Genomic DNA, 25704 nt, shown 5'->3' with positions numbered 1-25704 from the left:
CTTCTAGTTGCTTTTCATAAAAAAAAAACAAAAAAAACCTGACACACAGCCTTTAGAAAAGTTGCTAAATTAAGGGTCACAGGACTCAAAGAACGCTGCATTGTTGCTCTTCTGAGAGACATGAGAAGAGAAGAATAAATGAAGTCTATTTGCATCCATTTGTGCGGAGGTGTATCTACCTAAAACTGGTGGATTTCAGGCGGAGGAGCCTGCCTATTTCCCCTCCACACTTGTGCAGATGTGAGTGGATTGGATAGGATTGATCTGTATTGATCTGCTTGGCGTGAAGGGCTGGAGAGACCATTTGATATTCAGTGCGAGTACTGAAGCAGTGAGGTGCTAAACACTTTTAGAGCACCGCATTGGTGTGTTTGTGTGGTTGGAAGTGTGTGTGTATGTGTGGCCGAGGTATGCTGCAGTCCTGCACCAGGTGTGCCTCTGCCTCAGTGCTGTGTGTGTGTGTGTGTGTGTGTGTGTGTGTGTATGCATTACCCACTGAGGCCCATGACCTCACTCCCCTCCCAGTGTGATGCAGTCTGGGACAGGGGCCAGGTCTGTAGCCAAATGTCTGTGTGCATGTGTGCTTACGTTGCCTGTTCTCCTGTGTTACAGTGATCATGGTGCCATCCTCAGCCAAGCCTCTCTCCAAGTTCTCCAGAATCTGTTCACAGGGGGAAAAATTAAAACTTCAGAGGGGGATGTTGCTTCGCTGCCAGCGCTGAAGGCTTTTTGTGTGTGTATTAGAATCTGCATATTCACTCTAAAATCCATCCATATTTGGCTGTTTACACAGGTGGGCTTAAGGATTTATATGGCTAATGTGCTTTTCTGTGGCGTGTGTAGTTTTATTGTGTGAATACTACAGAGTGTGCATATCTTTATGTTCATCCAGAGGCTGTGTTCATGTGTTTGTGTGTTCGTGTGTGTGTGTGTGTGTGTGTGTGTGTACTAACAGCAAGGCAGACGGTTTTGAGATTGTGCAGGCGGTCCAGAGCCTCCTGGGGCTTGGCCAGGTACTGGGGAAGTTCAGCATGAAGCAGCCGCATGGAGAACGGCACCATGGAGCCTGGGCAGGAAGGAGGGAGGGAAGGGAAGGGAAGGGTAGGGAAGACGAGAGGAAAACAGGAGACGGAGGTAGAAAATGTGTGAGGGGAAAGGGGAAAATAAGAAACAGGGTGGGATGAGGACATAGCGAGAGAAAAAGAGAGAGAGAAAAAAATAGAGGAAAGGCGGAGAGAGACAGAACGACACAGAGTGCGAGATGAGAATATAAACCCATCCACCCACACACAGACTGCACACAGCCCTGAAGGCAGGAACCTACAGATGGCATTGAGCTACGTATGGCTGCTTATTAAACCCTCTCATCTCTCTCTCTCTCTCTCTCTGTGTGTGTGTGCTGCACAGCTCCATCACTCATCTTTCTGCCTCATCCCTCTGTCTCTCTTTGCCTCTATATCATTCACACTGTCTAACACACACACACACACACACACACACATGCACACACACCCCCTGAGGAAGAGCCTATATTCAGGTGAGTCCCCAGGCTTTGATCAGGGTCTCTTTGATACTGTCATCAGATCTGAAGCTCAGCTAGCTGGTCCATCTTTGGCTGCTGCTTCTGTATATGTCTATGTATCTAAATTTCTATCTCTCTCGTCTATCTTTTTGTGCTTTTTTTTTTTTATCTAACTCATCAACGGTACAGAATACGTTCTCATTTCCCTCATTTACCCCAGCGTCTATAATACTGCCCTCTGCTACATCATTTTATCTTCATACAGACTGGACGGGACTCACTCCCGGCTTGATTCTCTATTCTGCCTAAATGTAAGACTTTTACTACCTTTATGGTGTCTGTTATGGAAAGTGTTTTTTACCTGAGAAGAAAAACAGCCCATGAAACCACAACACTGGACAGACCTCTGAAACTACTTTTAGAAATGAGCTTTTGACTAGTCGTGGGCCATTCAGCCACGTTTTGAAGAGTGCGCGCTCATTTCGTTGAAGAGCACATTGTTGTTGAGAGACACATTCTTTTGAATCATTTAAGGGTCCCATCAGACCAGCATTAATGACAGCGACATTTCACAGCGAAGCCACTTCATTCAAATAGATTCAGCTTGATCGGTGGATTTGAAGCGGAGTCAAATCCACAGGAAGTTCAAGGTGAATTTTAAACATGCTAACTGACACCACTGACCAACAGCACACTTGTCATGACATTTCTGACTTGAAGGAAGAGTCAAGTGTGCCCAACATGGGAGGAACCTGTCGTACTTTATCAGCTATGTCACGTCATCCAATTTTATATAATCCTCTTCTGCGAGAGTGTAAACTGCTCCGGAATAGAGGTAAAGTCTGCAGGCAGATGCAATACAGGAACTGATGGCACAGTGGTATATTATGGTATGGATGGTGTCTTGAATACTTCTCCAGCAGTACAGCAAGCCAGCTATTTACTGTGGCTTACTGTGAGCTACTGTGGCTGGCAGGGGTGCAAAGTAACCAAGTCCATTCACCATAGTACTTTGCTACAGAGGTAGAGGTACTTTTACTTAAGTATAATTTTACATGTAACAGAGTATTTCTACACTGTGTTATTGTTACTTCTTGCCCAGGGCCATAGCTACCCCAAGATTTGGCTTTTTAAAGCTGATTTTATAAATGTTCTTTTGCATTTTATGTTTACATAGGTAAAAAAAAACTATTTTTATTCTCCAATATACTGACGACATAGAGATGTCTTTGAAAACAATTTAAACTAAAGTGTGGGTAGATAAAATGCAGCTCAACTGTTCAACTAATGAATACGATTTTACTGTTCTTAAAACATCTAAAATATATATATGGAAATCTAAAATGACTCCACCGAGCTTGTAGGCACACTTATTTTGCAGTGTCGCTTTCAGATCTGAGAAAGATGAGACGGTGGCAAATGGGTGCCTCAAAAAACATAGCGATGCATCAACAAAAGGCAGGGAAGAAGAGGACTGCTAGTTTGAAGAACTAAACGGACCCATACAGGTGGACCAAAATGGTCTTCTGGATGTAAACAGCAGTGTGTCTGCTTACAAGAAAACTACACAGAGTACCTTTAAAATTTCATGTAATGTTATCTAAGACCCTTAGATTCAATTTCTGACATTTAAGCACTCTCGGGACCTGGACTTGCACTGCCTGCCTGCCTCAGCATATTAAAACCTTTCCCCAGTCTAGTCTGCATGTCCGTCTTTTTGTTGGGCTGACATTAAACTAGCTGACTGATTTTTTTTTTAGGGCACAAGTGCATATGATGATATGCTTTCATCCAACTGAGGAAGAAAAAAAAAAAAGAAAAAAGCAAGGACCTGTTTTCAAAGAAGCTGGGAAGGTTAGCATTTGACCACAAATCCACTTTATTTAACCTGTGAGAAGAGCGATGCATCTCGCTCTTATGTTATTGATTAAAACATGAAAGGAATCAAGAGTGGAAGTAAAGCAAGAAGATGCATCTTTAAAAAGGACTTGAATAAATGCTACTTGTCAGGAATGTGGCATTCAGGTCTTAATATTTCTGAGTCCAAATTGGACCCAACTTTTCATTTGGCAAACATATTAATAACTGACAAACAGAATCCTTCTCAAGCACTCAGTCGATCCTAATTCTTTGGAGAATGATATATGGGCAGCCGTCTCTTAAGGCGCTCAAAGAGGGCAATAGATAGTCGATGCAAGCATTGGGCCGAAGAAATATTCGACTTCTGATGCCAGGCTACACAACTCGTGCCAGTTTGTCTGCGAGCACCTAGCAGGGCACAAAGCGTTTAAATTGAGCAATGGAAAGTCAATCGGTGCTCTCTTTAGAAGGCTGTGCGGTGTAGCTTCAAGTATGCTGTTTTTTTTTTTTGGTACAAGTTTGTGTGTGGGGTGTGTGTGTGTGTGTGTGTGTGTGTGTGTGCATGCAGCTGTGTCTCTGCTACTGCCTTCACTGTGGTAGCCTGAGGGGCGAAGCAGATCCAAAGTAATGGGAATACATTAGAGAGCAATTCATGCAGTGTAAAAAGAGGAAAAACAAAACCAAAGAACTGCTGGAGACAACTAGAGTTGTTGGAGCTTCTCGACGATACAGTCTAATATCAAGCTCCTGGCAGAAACTTTCCTTTGAATATTTAATAGGACAGTGGTGGTACGCTTGTGTATCCTTAAAAAACGTGGGTAAAATGCAAAATCCTTTCGGAGAGCAGGCTAATAACACATTCAAAACTCACAGATGAGAGCTTTACAGCAGCTGTTCACCAACATCATGAATACAACTATTCAGCTTTCAGTCAGCTTTCAAAGAGAATTCATAGAGCAGCTTTTGGACATATGAAATGTGAAAAGAGATGTGAAATGATTAATGATTCTACAAAGCAAGAGTTTCTATAGAAATGTTTCTGTGGTCAATGTCAAATGTGCTCCAGTGACACAAAAGGTCAGTAATGACAGAGGATGGTACGGTTTTATCTGAGCTGAGAGTGTGTGTGTGTGTGTGTGTGTGTGTGTGTGTGTGTGTGCATGCTTACCTCTTCTCCCCGGGTAAACAGTGGGGTAGTACTCATAGTAGAGGTCTGGTTGATCCAGGTTGCCAAAGGGCTCGAACTCCAGCTCAGCATTTTGGAAGAGGTTCAGTTTGGTCAGGAGGGCCAGCCGCACAAACCAGAGCTGGAACACACACACACACACACACACACACACACACACACATCCCACCTCTCTCTGCTCGTTAAGTGTGTAAAGCATTAAATGTTTGAAGCACAAAAGAGCCGGTAAAAAGATACATCTTATCCCCTCTTCTAACAGCTGCACTGACCTCTGCCAATCATCAGTAAGCCTTTATGCCTGTCTGTTTTTATGTGTCTATGTCTTTTGACTCCAACATAATTAATTAGTCTCAAAAGGGTAAATTAATTTAGTCAAAAAGCAGGTGAGTAATGAAAAAAAAAAAACCATCTCAGCGTTCATTGTACAGTCATATAACTTTGATCTACAATGTAATACATCATTAGATTATTAGGATTTACATTCACAGTATTTATTAAATAATCAGCAGTCATAACGTTATTGAAGGTCGACATTATGGGTTTACAATTCTGATCTAATGTTTTGTTCTATGGCCCAACCAATTGAACTTGAGGCTAATAGTGATACTGATATTAAAGACTAAAAATATCTGATGATAAAATGTCCAATATTACTCTTTTGAACACAAACACATCACATAAACAAAGGTTTTCTGAGGTGGCCTTGAATCTTGTTATTTAAGAACCAAGATAATGTACTGAGTGGAACATTTTATAGTTAAATTAGATGAATAAAATTGTCAAACAGAGTCCAATAATGGGTTTTAAACAGTAAACATTAGTATGTACAGTCTACGCCGCGTAGACCCACTTCACAGCTGGGGGGCAAAGGCTGTTCCAGGACCACGCTGTGTAAATTCTCATGAGCTTTTGACAGCGCGCAGCCCATATGCACTTGGACAGAAGCCCAGACGCGTGCAGCTGTATCCTGATGCGACAGAGTTGGAGACGGACTACTTCCCGGTGAGACAACAACATGCAAGGATCAAGAAGCTCCCAAAGAAACTGTTCCCTCAACTCCTGCCTTCACTTTGTAACACCACTACACTGTCACAAAGACTCTCAGACGTCAGTTGGAGGTGCGTTGTTCGCGGCGATGACGCGGCCTACGTGGATTTTCAGCGTGCCGTTAAGTGTTTACAGATTATCATTGTTAAAATGAATTTGGAACCAGGAGAGGACTCGAGAAGGAAACAGGGAGCCTCAGGAAAAGTTGACTGATGATGTAAAGCATGTCGTCAGTACTCTAGACTGCTTTGAATGTAGGGAGAAACAATATGTTGACTAAAAAGATGGGAGTGCATTGTATCTTTACATAGATTTATTGTTTTTACAGTATTAGCTGTCTGTTCAGCTTAGCGCTAATGTCCTGTGAGCAGACCAGTGGGTGGTACAAGGTTAATAGTCATTATCTTGTTATGATGCATGACGCTATGGGATGAGGCGATACCTTTGGTGGCCCTATGAAACAGTTTGGACTGCCCAGTTCAAGGAAAAAAGAATAATTAATAACATCAAGAAAAAAAAAAAAAAAAAAAAACACATTTAAAAAAAGGCACCACACATTTAATACCTGGACTTCAGAATTATTTAAGAAGGTAAAACAAACACTAATATGTAGCTATTTGGGAATGATTACATGAATCTGCAGAACAACTCTCCAGCACCCGGAAACACAGAGAGCCAGATGAATGGGTGGAAAGAGAAGCTCACTGGTGTCCTACCTGCAGAGAGTCGGTGGTGTGGGAGGTCGCCTGGCCAGCCTTTCCATATCCCTGACCGTGAGCTGTCAGCAGCCGACCTGTCAGATCTACTGCAGCCCGCCAGTTCTTACTGCTCTGCAGGGGAGGAAAGATACAGCAGAGTAGATCAGAAACACACACCATGAGCGACTGATGGAGGCACGAAAAAAAGACCTGGGGCTTCTTCCAATGTAACGCTAAAAAAACGTATCAATGTGGTTCCAGTTATCGTGATCACAAACACGCCGGGGGGGACACGTCACTAATGAGGTATCACTTAGCATCAAACACGTCGTTTGGAATATTGTCCAAGATGCCCGTCTCCGGTGTTCTCACACACGGACGAAGGTTTCAGCACATTCCACTGTTTATAACTCCGTATTTTCACAGTGTTTGTTTTTAGTTTCTATCCGTTCTGATAATATATATTCTATGTCCTTCATATATTCTCTCAATGTGGAAAGTATGCTCCACATGATGATGCTCAACAAATCAAACCAAACTCAAATCGTAACACAAATCGCACAATGGAAGAAAAAAGTAGTGCCCTTGTCCTGCTAACAATCCCAGCTGAGAACTGTGAGACAACACAGCTGTGATGATGCAAAATGATGATGATGATGATGATTCCCAGGTATCTGAAATCTCACTTTACCGCTCACTTTACAGTAACTACTGAGTGTCTGTCCCTGTATATACAAAACAGTAAATGAGTGAAAGAGGGAGTAAAATGGACTGTACTCACACAGTAATATAGTATAGATATACAGTATAGTAACATGACACACTCAGTCACATTCACACATACAGGCATGCTGCCTAAGGAAATTACTTTCATACATTCACACGCTCACACATTTGGGGGCAATTTAGGGTTCGGCGTCTTGCCCAAGGACACTTGGACACGTGGACGGGATAAAACCGCTAATCTTCCGAACCGTGGACGACCTGCTCTACCTCTGAGCCACAGATGCCCACCAGATTTTAGACACGGCCGAGGACTCATCACCCTCAAAGTGCTCAGAGTAATGCAATGCTCTGTTACATCTCATGATGAAGAGCATTAAATATGGTTGAAAGCTTTGGAACAAGTGAGCGAGTGGACTTGTCTACTATCTGTCAATCTGTCACAATCTGTCAAAAATGTTCAGGCAGATTATGTAAACCACTTTATGTGTGCACCTGAGATACTGGAAATAACTCCTCATTACACATGGAAGCTGTGTGTACAACTACTGTACACAGGTTCATGTTCTCAGACCGCTGATGTGATCAATGATGAACCTGATGGATGGAACTGCAGACCTGATGGTTGATGGCCCTGTCTTATTATATGACTGCTCATTTAGAGCTCCAACAAATATTTTCATCATAACTTTTCAATAATCTGTAATTGATTAAATGTTCAATTCAATCAAATGTCTCGTCAATGAACGTTAAATGAAACAGTGAAACCCTCACATCAGAGAAGCAGGAACCAAAGAATGTTTGTTGTCTTTTTCTTGACAAAAGACTTAACGGTTAATAGACTCATTGTTTTGGCTCTACGCAAATGTCTCTTCCCCAGTTTCATCTCTCTTTTCGCGAGCGTTCCCAGATCTCAGCAAATAGTTAGCACAGTAAGATTTCATTATCACAAACGTTATTGATGGCAAAGAACTCAAATCACAATAAATCCAAGTTCAAATATACTTCACTATAATGCCTTGTAAGAACTTTTAAATCCCAAAATAAATCAAATTTCAAACCACTAAATCCCAGTGGGGGGAAAAACAGCAACACAGTATGTATTTGAACAGAATTCTTGGTGAATAATAAAAGTGTGCAGCAGTCAGGACAGCTTATGTTACAGTGAAATCTACAAACTGATAATGTGATATCTAATGCTGCAAAATAGAAGTCACCATTCACACACACACACACACACACACACACACACACGCAGACACACGCAGACACACGCAGACACACGCAGACACACACACACACACGCACACAGACACACAGACACACACAGACACACACAGACACACAGACACACACACACACACACACACACAGACACACACACAGACACACACACACAGACACACACACACAACTGAGGGTGTTTACACCGACACACGATGTGTGGAACTGCCAGCCACTGAGGCTAGAGGACAAAGCACCCACTCATACGCACGCACACACGCACGCAACTAGATATTAGCAGCATCTGCTTCCACAGGAGGTGGTACAATAGGTAAGAGGGGGACAGAGGTGGGGGGGGTGCAGAGTCACCCCACCCCATCAACACACATGACAAGGTCGGCTCGCCGATTGGGTCCTAAGTGCTGTGCCATTCATCACAGCCAGGGAGCTAATTAGGAGAGAGAGGAAGAGAGAAAGAGAGAGAGGGCTACTTTCTTTCTAGTTACCTCCATCACAAAACTCATCACCCTTTTCCCCTCTCTTTTCTCTGTCGTAGCTGTCTTCTCTTCCGCATTCATCCTCTCTTTCCCCTCTTCCTCCTCCTTTTTAGTCTTGCCTGCCTTGTAGCTTCTCCTTCCTACTCCAGATTCTCCCATACTTTCCTCTCCCTCCATTTTAACGCATCCTCTCCTCTTTTCTCTCCTTCCATCGCCTCCCTTCTCTTCCTCTGACTCACATTTCTGCCTCCCTTCTCTCCCCGTTGTCATTTCTTCCTCCTCTACCGCTCCTTCGCTATGCCTGCCTCCCTCCCTCCATCCCTCTCTGCTCCTGCCCTGTGCCAGTAGCTGCGCTGCCTCTGAATCTTCATTAGGGGGGGAAATGAAGCTGAAAACGAGGAGGCAGCCTGGACGACCAAAAGCAGCTGCAGTCACTCACACACACACAGACACAGACACACACAGACACACAGACACACACACACACAGACACACACACCATACAGTATGCTACAGTACACCGCTGGCCTGCCACAGGGCATAAGAAGACAGGTGTGCAAGTGTGTGTTTGTGGGTGCCTGTGTAAGACAGAGATACTGTTTGAGTAGGGGAAGTGACACAGACGTACAAACAGACACAAACAGGGATAAGGAGTTTCACCAGAGGACAAGCAGGATATGAATGGAAGAAATCTGGCCCACGTGCAGTGAAAGAGCACAGACGTCAAAGTTGGCCATAGTGGACAGGAAAAAAAAAAAAAAAAAAGCAGAAACTCTGGGCCAACAGAGTTGGAAGAAGAAAAAAATGGAGCTGTGGGTAGCAGAGTGGAGAGGAGAAGAGAGCTGAGGGCCAACGCAGCTGCAGAGAGGCACCGCGAGGAGCCAAAGTGAAAAAAAACCCCACAAAGCTGTAAAAGTGAACTTCAGCTCAGGTCTTATGTAACAATGCAGCACTGCTGCTACACATAGCTTTATGGTGTGATATTATCTTCAATCAGTCTATAATCTGAGGCCTTGAACCATGTCACATCCACACCAAACATTACAGGCATCCGGTAACAAAGGAGCTGTGATTTGGGGAGACGGCAGGCGGGCTTCGCGTTTTGAGAGGCGATCTTCTGTGACCGGAAGGTTACGGGGTCAAACTCCATTAACGATAGTATGCGGATCTGAGTGCCCTTGAGTAAGATAATGATGTCTCTGCTCCACTGTCATCTCAAATGGTTGAGCTTGAGCTCTGACCCAGCTGATGAAAACTGTGTAAGAACAATCACAGGTTGTGTTCAACATGCTAATCTAACATTTAGGTTGTACTGAGTCTCTGTCAGCATACATTATAGTGACTGAAACTCACATTCACTCTTTTCAGTTTCACAGGGTCAACTTTTATCGAATCATGTTTTTTTTTCCCCACAGACCTGGTGCAGCCTTCTTCAGCCACACTGTGCTGCGTCCCTCCAAGGTTTTTCCTTCCAGTGTATGGCTTAGGTGCAGCGTCTAAGCATTTTCGTGCCATGATTAAGCCACATGAATGTAAAAACAATGTGAAGAGCGGTGGACGTTACTTCTGGGTGAAGTGAAGTGAAGTGAAGCCAATGCGGAAGTGTTTTCATTCTTTCTAATGGCCAACAGGGGGCGACTCCACTGGCGCCAAAAAGAAGTCCGATTGTACAGATGTCGATAAGAAAATGACCACTGATCCCACTGGTTTATTACCTAAACAACATTTTCCTAACGAGTTAATGGTCTTAGTCGCAAGTTTTAAGTCTTATTCAATACAGCATGATGTTCGTTTTGTAAATGATGGTCCATTTTGAGTAATTTAGACCATAAAACAAGGTACGCTTTTGGGCAAGACTATCTTGTGACAAACCAATCAAAAGGGGTAAAATGAATGTCACTTCTGGCTCCAAAAAACCAAGATGGCGAGCACCATGAATTCGAGATGGCGAAACTGGAGGCTTCAAAGCAGCAGCCTCCAAATCAAAGGGTGACTTGGTCATGGTGGCTATGTCCACTTCTTACATACAGTCTGTAAAACTAACCCTGCAAACCGAAAGCAGTACGTAATATCACTGACGAGTGTGAATCATCTACTGGTGATGATAAAACAGTGTTAACCATACTGTCAGAACTAGCACAGAGCTCACTCTATCACTACTCTCTGTGAAGAATTATCGAATTTTGGGAAAAACAAAAGAACTATTCCAGAGAGAAGCAGTCAGGTTCTTCAATATGCCTTTGAAGGGTATATCCAAAATATCAAACCGACTAAGCAGCAAAAACCGCCGGCCGACAACACAGAAGACAATGAAATTAAAGGGGTAGTTTGCTCATTTTCAGCTGCTGTTGTTCAACCAAATATCTGACTTAACAGTAATAAATCTACTGTAGGTCATCTATTCAAATCGAACTACAGACCTAGAGCCGGTACATGTCTGCTACGAGCTGAGAGACTGAGCGGTTAGCTCTGGGCTCGGAGCAACGTTAAACATTATTCATTCGCACATACGACCCACTTTCCATGAAAACAAAGCTGGTTGAAAATCGGCAGGTTGGGATTTTATACACTATTTTGCTTTAATGTTACTTTGGCTCAAAAACTAGAAAAGTATGTTTTCTTCCAACCTCTCCGGGTAACGAGGATCGCTATAACATGTGTCCCAGCCACAGCGTTTAACCATGACTAGCCTGATATCAGCCTGAAAAATGTAGAAAACAATGCATTAGAGTCTGTGGAGCACATACATACAGTTGTCGGACCCTGGTCAGAGCTGACCGATGCTACACGGAGGGGCAGGACTGAGTGCCAAGCGGCTAGGTAGTTACCAAATAAGTACAAGAAGACTGTGTCACATCAGCCTGTGTTTTCTACACACTGTAAATCCATAACATGTGTTTTGTGGTAGCACATCTATGGCGCACAAGTCAAAAAAACCTTTCCTTCAGTCTCCCCAACCCAAACATCTGCACAGCACCTAAGCCCTCCTAAAGCCTAAGGAAAACCCTGCAATCTGCAAACAGGGGATAAGCAGAGTGAGCTGTGTCCCACTTAGTAGCAGGGCTGATGGGAACCGGCAATGTGATGATCTCCTCCCTCAGCGTCTTTGCATCAACTGGTTCAACACATATAGGGTTAGGGTGGCTACTACAGAAAATGGGCTGGACATGGGCATCACTGTTTAACAGCTGAACAGGAGCTGTTTTGAAGTTGCAGCTGATTTACACAATTTGAATTCGCATTGCTGCTGTTTCACATTAAAATGTTCCCATTATGATTATTTTTAGGCAAAATTTTGAGCTAAATCTAAATAGAGAGACATGAAATGTAGGGAGAGCAAAAAGAGAATGACATGTATAAACCGCCCAGTCTGTTAGCTGCAGACTTGTAGTGGCTGTTCAAGTGAGTGTATCTCTAAAGAATCCATAAGCTGGGCACTAAAATACTGGATGTCAAAGCAGTGGAAGAACTTCTTTCATTCCTGTGTTCTTTGTTAACCTCTATATGAATGGATCAACAGCCTTTATTGCCGTCTGCAATTTTATTCTTACAGCCTAATTTTGCCTGTCTCTCTGCTCACTCGTTCTCTTTATAAAATCTCCTTTCGTCTTCAATGTGTGCATGACATTTCATGGCAACCCAAGTCACGAATAGTGGCACTCTATGGCTACATTGTCTGGGAACCACGATTGGCTGCACAAAAGCTGGTGCAAATCCATCTGGTCGAAGAGCCGATGGTCCAAGAGGCTAGCGTGGCTTAAAAGTTCCGCTGAGCTTGTTTCTCATTAAGAGCAAAGTGCTTTATGATAGCTTGCCATGAGTGCCATCACGCATACAAACCACACTGTCACTCCTCAGGTCTGAATAATTTCAATTAACATAGGAAGGGCACTGGGAGGACATGAAAATAGAAAAACAATAAGCTGATGGTGATTAATAATTTAGCTAAGCTCAAATGACTTCGCAATAAGGCATAATCAGACCCCCCCCCCAGATCAAATGAAGAGGCATTACCATGGTGATTTATTGCCAGTATTATCAAATGAGGAATTGACTACAGAGGCTTTGTAAAACAAGTGTGCGTTGGGAATGTGCAGGCACGTCTCTAGCACGACAGTAAGGGCTATTTTCTTTTGATCACTGCTATTTGTTTTTTTAGGGCGGTGGATAGTAAAGCTACTAGAGCGCGCCTGCTCGCTTCTCACGCAACAAAGACGCCATGCAAATGTTGAAAGAAAGGAGAAAAGGAAGAGGGGAGAAGTCAGGTGCGACTCACGGTGTGGCACTAAAGACATGTCGAAAGATAAGTGCTCCAAACCAAGAGCCGCTGAGGCAGCTCCCTTCGATAAACGAGTGCGATATGGACGGATGACGGGGCAAGCCAGTGTCGCTCATTGTGGTTATTCACCTGTAAATATCCTGAATTCAAAATCCATTAACATGTTCAGCATTGGAAAAAACAACTTCATTGATTCTAATTAGCAAGTCGGACTTCAGTGGTATTACAATGCTTCACACACACTCCTACATACTCACCACCCACCCGGACAAATGTGTGTGATGAAAATGTGCACACATTACGTTCTCTCTCTCTCTCTCTCTCTCTCTCTCTGTTCATGCACACACAGACACATAATTAGTCTCGTCGTGAGTTTAAAAGGGGTGAGCCTTCTAAAATGTGTTGAAGATCGTAAGTTCAGTGCGCCTTTCCTTTGGTGAGTTAAAAAAAAAAAAAAACCTGCATAACAAAGCTTGATGAACAATCGTACGCCCACTTGTTCTCTCACAAGACCCTGAGCCTTCAGGCCAATCACACTTTAAAAGGCTTCCTCACACCAGCTTTGTTTAACGCAGGGAGCTCCCGTGCCACATCAATTAAGCCCCGGCATTTTGGATTACACAGAGGGTGTGGGAAAAAAAAACACACATTAGTAATATGCTAAAAGTGCATGTCAGTCATTGCAACAGAAGCTAACTTTACTTTGATGACTCTGTAGTCAGCCCACAGACGCTTGAACCAGGGGACGGAACACTGCCCTGAAGCTGGAGGACTGTCTGCTCGGCTGCTGTACTGTTATGAACTTCACATACGAACCACTTTGTCTCCCTTAGGCAATCGCTGGACTCTTCAAACAGTATGACTGAGAGATGTCGGGAAACAATCTGGCATAATACATTGCGTAAAGACACCATACTGGCTCATGGCTTACAAGAGAACTCCACATAATACTCCCTAAGATGGTCAAACACATCACAACGCTTCCAAGTTCTAAGTGATGCTCCTCTGGGTAATATCAACCACTGATTGAGTAATGGGCTGTTGGATGACTTTGGATGTTTTGGCTGTCAACAATAACAGCATGTCCCACTTCCCTTTTCTTCTGAGAGTGCTGCTCAAGACTGCATTCGAGAGAAGTCCCGTCTCAGCCATGAATCAAGTGCCGTGAGTTTTCCCAATACTGTTTTGGTACGGTTACTGATTGCCCATCACTTCTATCAGTTCTGATGACATTGTCTTAACAAAAAGGGATTGCTCTGGGAATGTAGTGACAATTAAGACAATTAAGATGTGCTGCACAAACATTTGTAGGAAAAACTGTTAATACAGTCTCAAGGGAAGTGCTGAAAACCTGGACATAGAGAGGACAAGGGGTGATAATCGTCCAAATGGGGACACGCTTTCGGATTTTTCATCTTTTGTAAACATGAAAAGTAGTGGTAAGAATGTCAGAGAGAACTTGAGAGAGCAGTTCTACAGACTACACAGCTACTGTACTGTACAAACTAGTTACCCCATTTACAAAAGCAGGGCTGTTCTGGGTCCAAGGGCACAATCACAAAACCGAAGCTCACTGCCTTGTGTTGCCAGCGACTCAAACAACCCTACGCTGAATGTGCATCGCAGGTGTAGCTAGGAAAAAGTCACATTTTACAGCACATCAACTTTGTGAATGGTCTGCATACGTTATGCACTGAATGCAGCCGTGCACATAAATAGATATTCGAATAGGGCCAATTTTGACAACCCCACATATCACTAAGATTCGGCAATTACCGCTAAAACAAGAGTGGCATACCATCAGCTCACTTTTAGATCTCGGTGTCACTCTAGATCTCCACCAACAGGAGTGACGGTAAAAATATAATGATAATAATAACAAGATAAACTGATTGCTGGCAGACCAGCAGGCTAAACTCCATCTGTTCTTTTATGATAGGTTTGAGCATATGGCTGCAGCCAACATAAACAGAGCAAGGTGAAAACAACTACCACTAAGGTTTAAACATGCCCTTCAGCGCTGCAAAAGCTGACGGTGCATTACCCAGACTGAGGCTTGCAAGTGTAACTGGTGGCGGAAATGACAGCTATGTAAAAAGGTTACGATAATGACAAGTAAAGGTTACAGCAATGATATCAAAGTGCGATGCAGCAGCTGGGTCGTTGCAGTGATTATGGGGGTGTGTCTGTCTGACCCAGCCAAGGTGGGGGGGGTCTCTCTCTCTCTCTCTCTCTCTCACACACATACACACCGGCATACACGTATATGCTGGCCCGCGGCCCAGACAGTATCACACTGTGGGAGGAAAGAGAGGTTGGAGTCTCTGGTGGATAGTACAGAGGGAGGGGAGAAGGAGACAGAGATGAAGGAGAAGGAGGGAAGGAGGGGGAGAGAAGGAGAGAAGTGGAAGGGGGGGGGTGATTGCTAATGAGAGAGACAGATGAGGCCAGCCCAGGGTGGTGCTGAGCCAGAGACTAACCCACTGCTGACCACACCACAGAGGTCACGGAGAAGACAAAGAGAGAAGTGGAGGGTAGGCCAGGACAGCCAACCAAACTCTGTTCACCGACCATCCAACATTTCCTAAAAATCAAGAGCACCTTTACAGTGCTTTAATAGTACGCTTACATTGTTCTTCTTTAAAATAAATAGTGCCCTTACACTTATTACTGTAGTTTTGGCCAAGTTTTAGTTCTTTATAATAACATCATACTCATAACAGTAATGAGGCCTGAATATGAACATAAACACGAGTAGTCAGAGAATTAAACTAGTTGTAAACAAGCCAACAGTTTAGCTAAATTATCTTCAGTATTTTAGAACCAAAATCAAGCGCACCTAAAATATTGGTAATAACTGTTCATTGCACAGCCAACCATGTTAAGCCCAATAGACTACTACCACTGAAACTGAGTTTGGAAATGCAAAGGTATACATAAATGAACGATGGCTGACTTTGACGTAGTGGTGCGCTGATTAGCACTGTTGGTTCCAGGTGCAAATACAGTATGAGGTTATCATAAAGAACTAAAACTTGGCCAAAAAGAGTGTGAAGTTTGCATGTTCTCCCCGTGCTTGCGTGGGTTTTCTCCGAGTACTCCGACTTCCCCCCCCACAATCCAGGTCCACACAGTACAGTCCAGGTTAATTGGTCATTATAAATTGTAAATTGGTGTGAATGTGAGTGTGCGTGGTTGTCTGTCTGCCCTGTGATTGACGCCTCTCACCAAAAGTCAGCTAGGATTGGCTCTAGCCCCCCCACGACCCTGAAGGATAAGCGACATAGATAATGGATGCTTCAGTTTCAGGGTTCCAGTATACCTGTGCTTTACATGTCAAGTCAAAATGCCTGCTGTGAAAAGGGCCACGTCAGACTTTGGTGGAACAACGTGGCCGTGTTTCCAGATTTCACATTGCTGTCTACAGTATTACCAGTAGGAATGATGGCCAAAACCACGAGACAGGATCTAAGAGCCCTGAATGACATTTTCAAAGAGGAAGATGAGTCAAACAACTGAAAACTCAGCAACCTGTCCACCCAGGCCTTTTAAACTAGCAGTGAAATGTGGCTGGATTTTGGCCTTAGGTTCAAGTCTCTGTTGCACTAATCATCAGTTTTATTGAAGTGTTGTTGAACAAGACATTGAATCTCAAGCAGCAGCAAGAGAACAGCTCTGTAGCCAACTCTGACCTATGGAGTCCAAGTGAAAAGGGGCAAGTAAGAAGAGAATTTCCTTTCAAAGATCAGAAGTATCAAATTATACACATTTGCCCAGTTTTAAAAGAATATTATGTGAGGCCTCTGTGGAAAAGGCCTGATGGCATCATGTGCTGACTTGTAGCGTGGCACGAAGTTGAAGACTAAGAAGACTAAGAGAACACCAACTAAATGATCAAATGTGCAAAAATGTGCAAAATAAGACTGGACCAGAATGGTCCATATCAGTATGAGATCAGAAAAAACGAGGATTAGAGGCAGATGAAAATAAGGAGTAAATATGACTGTGTCTTAATTGTAAGCTGCCAATCTAAGTGTTTTTTGTATTCCTCAGGCCCATGTGTTCCTGTATTTCATTCTCTCACTTCTCTCTACTTTACTTCTTCTTTACTTCTGTGCTTTTTCTTTCTGTGAACTATTTTGATTTTACTGCATTTTTAGTTGTCCATTTTAGCTCTCTACCCCGTGTAGTGAGTTGTACAGTTCCTTTTAAACGATGTGAAAGCAGTGCTGTGGTCCAAGTATTTTTCCAAAAAAAGTCTTGAGGATATTTCTGCAGATCCTCCTCAGCAGTATATTGCAAGTGCTGCAGCTTGCATGACAAAAGCACTTGAGGTCTTACTCTACATAAAGATATACCACAGAGAAGTGCTGGTTGAAGCATGTGCTGGTGGAATGATGTCCACATTCACTAGGTGAGGGGACAGAGACAGGAAATCTACAGTCTTCCTCTTAAGTCTCTTGTGAGTGTATTCAGTGTGCATTTGTGTACTCGGTGCACATGTGTGTGTATATATATGAACAGAGGGAGTGTGCAATGGCAGTGGGTGCAGTCACACTCTGGCTCTGCAGTATGACTCATTCTGCCAGCTCATAGCAGAGCTCTACAACACACAGGCAGACTTGATGCCACACGGCACAACAAAGTGCTATGAACTGACTACTAGCTTCATCCAAGTAAGAGGTCGTGCATAAAGAATGATCACAGAGGACAACAAATACGGAAAAGCATAAAACGAACAAAGTGCGTAACCATATACATGTATGGTACTTAATACCCCCCCCCCTCCACACACACACACACACACACACACACAGGAAGAATGATTAGCTGATGTGAGTGATCAGATGGCTTGACAAACATCAAGCTGCACCAGGCTACACTTTTAATGGCCACACGCTCACTGACATTTCCTCGTGCTCATTTTCTCAATTTCAACCTCCCCTCCCAGCTGAGCAAGCTACATCACCTACGACAACTTTGATCTATGAGCATGTTTGATCTCACAAGTTTGGAAATTCTGGAATTTACCGGTAAGTAAATCATTTGAATGCGAGTGGATGGTAGTAGATAGAGAGGGCAGATGGCGTCTGATCCATTCATCAGTGGGAGTGACTTAGTCAATGATTATTATGTCAGCAAAACCGCCACATGGGGGCTGTTCTGATCGAGACCAAACTGAGCTCCTTATTAGGGAAGAGGATTTGTTGGCTCCACACTGGGCGATGCAATGACTAGAGTTGTCCTTCAGCTGGAGGCCTTAGGTTCAAGTCTCTGTTGCACTAATCATCAGTTTTATTGAAGTGTTGTTGAACAAGACATTGAATCTCAAGCAGCAGCAAGAGAGCTGCTCTGTAGCCAACTCTGACCTATGGAGTCCAAGTGAGGAACAGGAGAGTAAGAAGAGAATTTCTTTTCAAAGATCAGAAGTATATAAATTATACACATTTGCCCAGTTTTAAAAGAATATTATGGGAGGCCTCTGTGGAAAAGGCCTGATGGCATCATGTGCTGACTTGTAGCGTGGGACAAAGTTGAATATATCAGAGCTGCTAAATATTCAAGGCAAAATCTAAGCCTTGTTTAGACATTGGTAATGCCATTAACAATAAAACAGAGGACCATGGGAATCCCTGATGTGAATGTGAATATACACAAAGACAACTTAGGTGAACTGTGTCTTTAAACCAGCAACCCAGTCTAAAGTCAAGGGGGCAGTATTCTCTAGCTATTTAGAGGGCACATTATTCAGACAGCAAGATGCACCTACATAGGTGTGTTCACTCTCTAAGGCTTGTTACCACACCGCAGTCCCTGTATGTGCAACAGGCAACCATTAGCTTCTCCAACTTGCAGAATCTGCCCTTAAAATAGCAATGCACCAGGTGCTAGTGGATTAAATGCACTTGTGCCATGCACTTTAGATCATTATTGCATTGATTATATTGCATTATCGATCATTCAAATTGAACCCCAAGAGTCTAAACTCATGTTAGCAGCTCGGTTACCCCTTTTGCACCAAGGCAGTTTGAGGGCCGGTTAGGAACTGGTGCCTGTCAAACCAGTTCCGGCTCTTTGCAAGGAACAATGGCACCTCAGCAGCACCAACACTATGCTGCGCTAGAACCAAAAACCAAGCTTTAGTCAGGGGCTGGGGGGGGGGCAGGATTATTGTGACCATCAAGGCAGGTACTGTTTACTATGTACACCTCGTTTAGCATGTTGCAAGTGAGCAGTAAAGACAAACTACAACTGAGGCTAATGGAAATGCTATTAGTTTTGCAGGTATTTGGTCGTACACCAAAGTAACAAGCAAATTAGAAAAGTGACTTCACGATGGCACTAGATGAAAAGTTAAAGTTATTTCAGTTCATCCTGAGAGATACGCAACTGTCTAACTGTCCATCAATCAAATTTGATGCAAGTGCACTCAAAACCTCATGGTGGCAGCATGGAGATCACTGGCGAGGACACTAATACTACTACCAACAACGTGTTAGAAATAACTTCTTATGAACATCTTACATGCTTCGCTGAATTTAATTTGAAAATTTTGTGAACAAGGGTGGTTGGTTATCAAGTGATGCAGAACAAAATGAAGTTCGTGGTCATTTATTACAACTGATCGAGGCAATAATCAAGAGAAATCAATTCAGAGGCATCTAGAGATTCCTAAACACAGTAGCTCTCCAGGTTCTGAGGTAAGACGTGAGTGTGTGTGCTCAAGGCGAGGTGAAGCCCTGTTCTGCCTCCATATCTCAACATACAACATTGCTTTCTCTTTCTTTATTTGCCTGTCATTCCTTGACATCTCTCCTGTAGGCCTGCGTTACCTTTCTGGCTCACCGTCTTGCGTCTTGCTCCAGGGAGCCACCCACACCAATTGGCAGATAGCTTATGATCCTCTTCCACACACATTCACCTACACCATATATAGTGCAGTTCACTGCGAGCGGAGAGTACCATCTTGTCTGTGTGTGTTTTTATATATATATATATATATATACACACACACACATATACACACACACAAACACACACACACACACGCCACGTCCAGAAGGCCCTTGAAATATGCACAGCAGTCCCATGCATAATACATGGACACAGCAGGAGAAAAGAACTTCACTCCACCTCTCCATCTCTTAACTCCACCCCTCCCCTTCTCCTCTCCTCTCTCCTCTTTCCCCTCTCTCCATCACGCTGTCTGCTGCTACGCATCTGTTTTAAATAACAACTGTCTCTCAGGGTCATCTGTGGGTCAGACATTATGATGGCATGAATGCATGAGGGCTCAATGGACAGACAGACAGACAGACGGGTAGCTTGAAAGAGAACGAGTTGAGACTGCATGGTCACAAGGAAAGACAAGCATTTTTTCATGCTTGGCAGAAGAAGAGCTGAGGAATGTAATATGAAGGAAAGAGGGACAAATGATTCACTATTTTCACTCAGCTGAGTCCTGACCACCCGACACTTTCCGGAGAACTCACTGTACAAGCTGACTGTCAAAGGGTCAAACAGGCTGCATAAACCACAGGATGTTAAGCTGTGGTAACCTCTCAGTGGTCCTGTCATTTACCTACAGAAGGTGAAGTAACGCTCCCAGCACCTGCTGCACGGCACAAGCACATAACCTGCCTTTGGTGGGAAATGTACGATATATACGGTCACTGCTATGTAAAACCCACAAGTCTAATTTTTCATCTTTTTTATTTTTGGTATTTTTATCCATTATTGTTTAATGTAAATTACACCAACTTGCATATTGAATTAAATCCCTTAACATGTGATTTGGCGTACATGCTGAGATGTCCGCTCACAGTCCACTCGCTCACTTATTCCAGAGTATTCAGCCTTGTTAGACAGTCTTCATCAGGAGGTAGCTCAGTTGTCACAGAAGTGTAGATGCCGACAACTCAAACAAAAAACGTTTGATTACGAAGACCATGTGAGAAAGTTCAAGCTTCCTGCGCAAGCGCGTGAGTGGACCTTTAGGGGGAGATTGTTTCGTGCACAGGATCAAGATGAACCGTCAAGCTAAGAGGTTGTTACAACTGCGTGCAAATCACGTAAAGACAAAATAAATTAAATAATTAAAATGAGCACCAAAGCTTCAGTAATGATGACTACAGTGCAACAGTAAGGGAGCTGATTTATGAACCACAGGAGTGATCATGAACAAAAAGAGTGGCTTACTATGAGCTGTTTGAGGCCTGTGAAGGACTGTTCCACAGAGACGGCGGTGAGGACCTGACGCTTCATTGCCGCCTGTTCTCCCAGGAAACGGAGCATTAGGTCTTTTACAGCGTCGCCCTGCAGCAAAACACACACTGAATTTAACGTCACATGAAATAAGACAACAGAACTGTACAAGCAAGAGACCTGACAATTGGCATGCTGGTGTTTACGCTGAAAACCTTAGTTCTCTCTGCAGGATTTAAAAATATCAGAACAGAGATTGCTGATGGAAGTTAGTCATTAAATGTAGTTTTGGGGGCAAAAAAAACATTTGATCTGGATATCCGTAGATTTGGACAGTCACTGCACAATCAATAAAACAATAACCAGCCCAAATAGCAACGGAACAAAAGGCAGACTTACTGAAAATGCTATCTTTAATCCAGGTTTAGAGTGGATCTAATATGTTTGCTGAAAACTGGCTCTTAGTGGGCAAAAAAACACCAAGATGTAGGAAAAATCCTTGATCTTTATTCATTTATTCAAGCAGGCATTCAAACACATTCTGAGGGGATAATGAACGCAATCTGAGCTGGGAGGTAGACACACATAATAAGATTCAATTGAATAAATAAGTAAAACGATGTTTTATCAGGGTTGTTATTACGGATAAGTGTTGCTGTTAAAGGAGCAGAGAGGATGTTTATGAGAAACAAAACATAATATGGTGACCGAGAGGCAAGAAATAGCACATGTATGTTTGTTTACTGTCAAGTGACAGCTGTCTCCACACTGTGTGTTGTGCAGAGCAGGAGAAAGGTTTGACTGAAGCCACTGTCATTCTATGATCACTCACAGAGACCACTGGCTATCGTCTGATCGTGAGTTAGCCTCTGGGGGCAAGGACCAATGTTTCAGGGCTTCCAGATATCCGGATAATGGATATCCAAGGCAGACGACCAGTACCATTTCAATACACAGATTTCTGCAGATACATTTCAGAAAAGATTGCAAAAAGCTAAATTATCATCAGCTGACAGACAGCTGATGGGTTCTGAGGTTGCATTTCGCCTCTATTGCTCTTTACTGCAGACTGTTGCTCATACAGTATGTGGTTGGTCAGTACTACTTCTACAAAGCACTACAACAAGACTACAAACTAGAACGCTTTCAATACCTAAAATCTTGTAATACGACTACAGACTCTGCATTCATATGCAGATATGTGTTTATAGGGATTGTTCTGCGCCAGCCAAAAGAACTTTGTAGAATTTTAAAATGTGAACATCAGGATGATAAAAGTGGAGCCTAAGGCGAATACATTTCTTGCTATAATAGGCACAAAAAAAATATTTTTGAAACAATGCACAAAATAGTATTTTTCAGCTCTCCATCCTTAACATAAAGGCGTGTCTGCCTTGGGTTCTTGCAGTTTTTCCATCGAGAATATTTGTCCGTGTGTTTCATTAGGGCTGAAACAATATGAGTTTTGGATGGTAGGTTGTAACAAACAAAGCCTCTAATCTGAAAGTGTTGCCATGAACTGCCAAAACCCACGAGGGGCATATTAATATCATGGGTCGATTTTTCAGATATATTAATGGCAGGTTAATCCATACTGACAATAAATATCATACTAAGAGTACAATTCCTATTTCACTTCTCACCTTGGAAGAAAATGTGAGAAACAGCCCAACATCTTTTATTATTTTCACATTCTGTAAAGGGAGGTTGCTCCCAAGGCACAAGTTGTATAATAAGCATTTGACTGCCTAAGTACTTGTCCTACCTGCAGGTTGTCAAACTTGAGTCCAGGCATGGTGAGTCTGTTGGTCTCTACATAGGCTGCGTTGTACTGCTGGGTGGCCACAGAGATCAACACCTTAGTGGTTTCTTCAGATGGCAGCCAGGCATCATGGCGCCTGTCCACCTCACTCAGGCTCAGCGCTGTCGCAAAAGGGTCATCGCTTCCTGAGAACACAGCCTGGAGCTGATTGAAGGGCTGCGGCTGGGTTGCCGGGGCTTGAGTTGGAGCTGGGACTGCTTGGGGTGGAGGAGGTTGTGGCTTGGTGGTAGATTCGGTAGTGGCAGGGCCAAAGACTGAGCTAGGGGTGGGAGCACCAGAGTCCAGAGGTCCTCCAGGGGTGGAGATGGAGGAGGAGGTGGAAGAGAGCTGGTGCTCGGGGGTGGGGGCTATGGGCGCTGGGCTGGGGCCAGGAGGGATCTCAGCATTTGGATTTGAAACAGAAATAAAGGAAGAGGGGACAGTAAAGGAATCAAAGAAGTCAGAAGCTGGATTGACCTGTCCGTTGTCGGTGAAGAACTTGCTAAGGCTGGGGCTGGGCTGGCACACCAGGGGGGCCGTCAGCTTGCTGGGGGTCACTGCCTCAGTGTTTCCCCCACCACTCCCCATGCTAAAACTGGGCGACTTGATGAGGGTGGGCTGGAAGCCATCGGGCACCAAAGACTTTGGCTGGGTGCCCTGGCTGAATATGGTGCACACTGGCACTGGCTCGTCCTTTGGGATTGTTCCTTCTTCTGGTGCTGGTTCCTCACTTTCAAGAAGAGATGGGCTCTGGGTGTCACCTTGAGGTGAAACACAGGCCGTCTCTGTCTCTTGTGCGTCCGTCTGCTCCTTTGTGTCCTGTTCCACTTTCTCCTCAGAACCACCTTTCTCTTGCTCCTCCATTGAAACTGTAATCTCAGTTGTATTCTGTCCAATTTCCCTTTGCTCCACTTTGTCACCCGAAGTCTCTCCTGCGCTCTCCCCTTCCTCTCCTCCATCTAGAAAGGAGTCGATGGGAGCTACATCATCCTCCTCACTGTTATTAGGTGAGTCAGAAATCATGACGCTCTCCATCATCTGGTCGTTGAGCTTGTCTATCAGGCTCTCCGAAGGTGTAGCACTGCTGTCTCCCTGGGGTGTGACAGACTCGCCGCCCAGGTCGATGCTGTCCTCCTGGAGAACCACGTTGTTTCTGGAGGGGGTCTGGCAGGTGGTTTGCTCCGGGGGGTCTGGGTCTGGGATTTCCTTCGTTACCTCTTCCACCGTGATGTCCAAGGTGACTGGCCGCTGAGCAGGAAGCTCCCCACTGTCCATCCTTACTGCTCTTGACAAAATGACACAGCGATGAATGACATGAACAGTTTGGGGTCATGGCTAATATTGTGTACGTACAGCGGCTAAGTCACTTCCTGTCATCATAACCAAACGCTATTCTTTACAAGCTTTTATCGTCCGCACTGAGGTACAACTTCAGAGAACGAATCAGTTTCCAGCCTTTTATCCACGCCTTAAGTCCTCTCCCAGAAGACCTGCTATCCGAGATATCGGAGGATTGTTCCATGTTTGTTACTGACCCTCTTGCTAATGCTATATTAGCCGACCGACTATCGTCAGCCAACTTAGCTAAACAGCTAGCTGCAAATGTCACATCCATTGCTTCATTAACAGTTGCCCACACTTTAAAAGCATGGAACACGTTACTAGCTTGTCATCCATACCATTCCGCAAAAGAGACAACAAATAAAAAACTGAAACAGAAAACGATTGTATTTCTTACCTTACTGCAGACTGACAGATACCAGTTTAGTGCGCATGCGCGACTCCGCAAGCCAGCTACATGTACGGCACTCCTGAGCTGACAAAATTCATAGTACCGTAGTTTTAGTATTCCTGACCTCTTCTACGTAGTTTTACACGTCGATACAACGTCCCACTACGGTCGTTACGTATCTTAGTCGCACGCTTCATTTTCTGCAGTTTTTAAATCGCGGAAGTCCACCTTCTGTGTTGTGTTCTGTGCAGTACGTAGCACAGCTACAACAATTTAAATTGTTTTTTTTATTGTCAGACGACGTTTTTTCATTTTAAAAAGGATTAGAAAGGCGCTAACTGGCAACAAACTGAAAAATGGAGGACGACGCTCCTGTCATTTATGGTCTCGAATTTCAGGTGCTCAAAACGGCTCCTCTGTCACACCATTCATTTCTGTTTACCTGTGTGAGAGTGAGAGCTAGCTCTACTATATAATATAAACTTATTAGCAATTATGGGCTGTTCTATTTCGGTCTGATAGTCTGACTAGAGGACTGGATCACACTGTCAATCTGTTGCTGAAATCGTCTTTTGTATCTATTTTGCAGGCACGAGCACTTACTGCCCAGACAGCTGAAACTGATGCCATTCGTTTCCTTGTGGGCACACAGTCACTTAAATTTGACAATCAGGTAAGAAAAACAGCTCATGACACACGTCTCATACTGTCTAAAGCTCAGGCAACAGGCAGTTTTACTCCTTCAGTCCTTCACAGTAGTTTGGTCTCAATGTGATGAGCTGCTGCAGCTGCTGGGCTCAGAAACTACAGTATCAAGGTCATTTGACACAGGGTCTGTGTGTGTGTGCACCCTACATATTGTTGCTTTGCTATAAAAAGATGTCAGGGAGAGGCCGAGTTTGGTGAGAGGTCATCTTTCAACTCAACAGA

The 25704-nt window shown here is 43.8% G+C and overlaps 2 protein-coding genes across 2 annotated transcripts in view; one reads left to right on the top strand and one right to left on the bottom strand.

Moving 5' to 3' along the window:
• Positions 1 to 24324, bottom strand: part of trappc12 (trafficking protein particle complex subunit 12) — a 34360-nt gene extending 10036 nt beyond the window's left edge. Inside the window, exons 1-6 of the mRNA XM_070842351.1 lie at positions 23007 to 24324; positions 21236 to 21352; positions 6332 to 6445; positions 4551 to 4689; positions 954 to 1066; positions 589 to 661 (exon numbers count right to left, since the gene is read on the bottom strand). Of these exons, the coding sequence (XP_070698452.1) occupies positions 589 to 661; positions 954 to 1066; positions 4551 to 4689; positions 6332 to 6445; positions 21236 to 21352; positions 23007 to 24317 (1867 nt within the window). The 5' untranslated portion in view covers positions 24318 to 24324. The remainder of the gene's footprint in view (positions 1 to 588; positions 662 to 953; positions 1067 to 4550; positions 4690 to 6331; positions 6446 to 21235; positions 21353 to 23006) is intronic.
• A 696-nt stretch (positions 24325 to 25020) lies between these two features.
• Positions 25021 to 25704, top strand: part of eipr1 (EARP complex and GARP complex interacting protein 1) — a 51793-nt gene continuing 51109 nt past the window's right edge. The window contains exons 1-2 of the mRNA XM_070842599.1: positions 25021 to 25172; positions 25364 to 25447. Coding sequence (XP_070698700.1) covers positions 25131 to 25172; positions 25364 to 25447 — 126 coding nt within the window. The 5' untranslated portion in view covers positions 25021 to 25130. The remainder of the gene's footprint in view (positions 25173 to 25363; positions 25448 to 25704) is intronic.

The sequence above is a fragment of the Pempheris klunzingeri genome, chromosome 13 (assembly GCF_042242105.1).
Source record: "Pempheris klunzingeri isolate RE-2024b chromosome 13, fPemKlu1.hap1, whole genome shotgun sequence".
Taxonomy (NCBI): Eukaryota; Metazoa; Chordata; class Actinopteri; order Acropomatiformes; family Pempheridae; genus Pempheris; species Pempheris klunzingeri.
The sequence above is the reverse complement of the archived record's forward strand: the minus strand, read 5'-3'. Positions and strand labels throughout refer to the sequence as shown.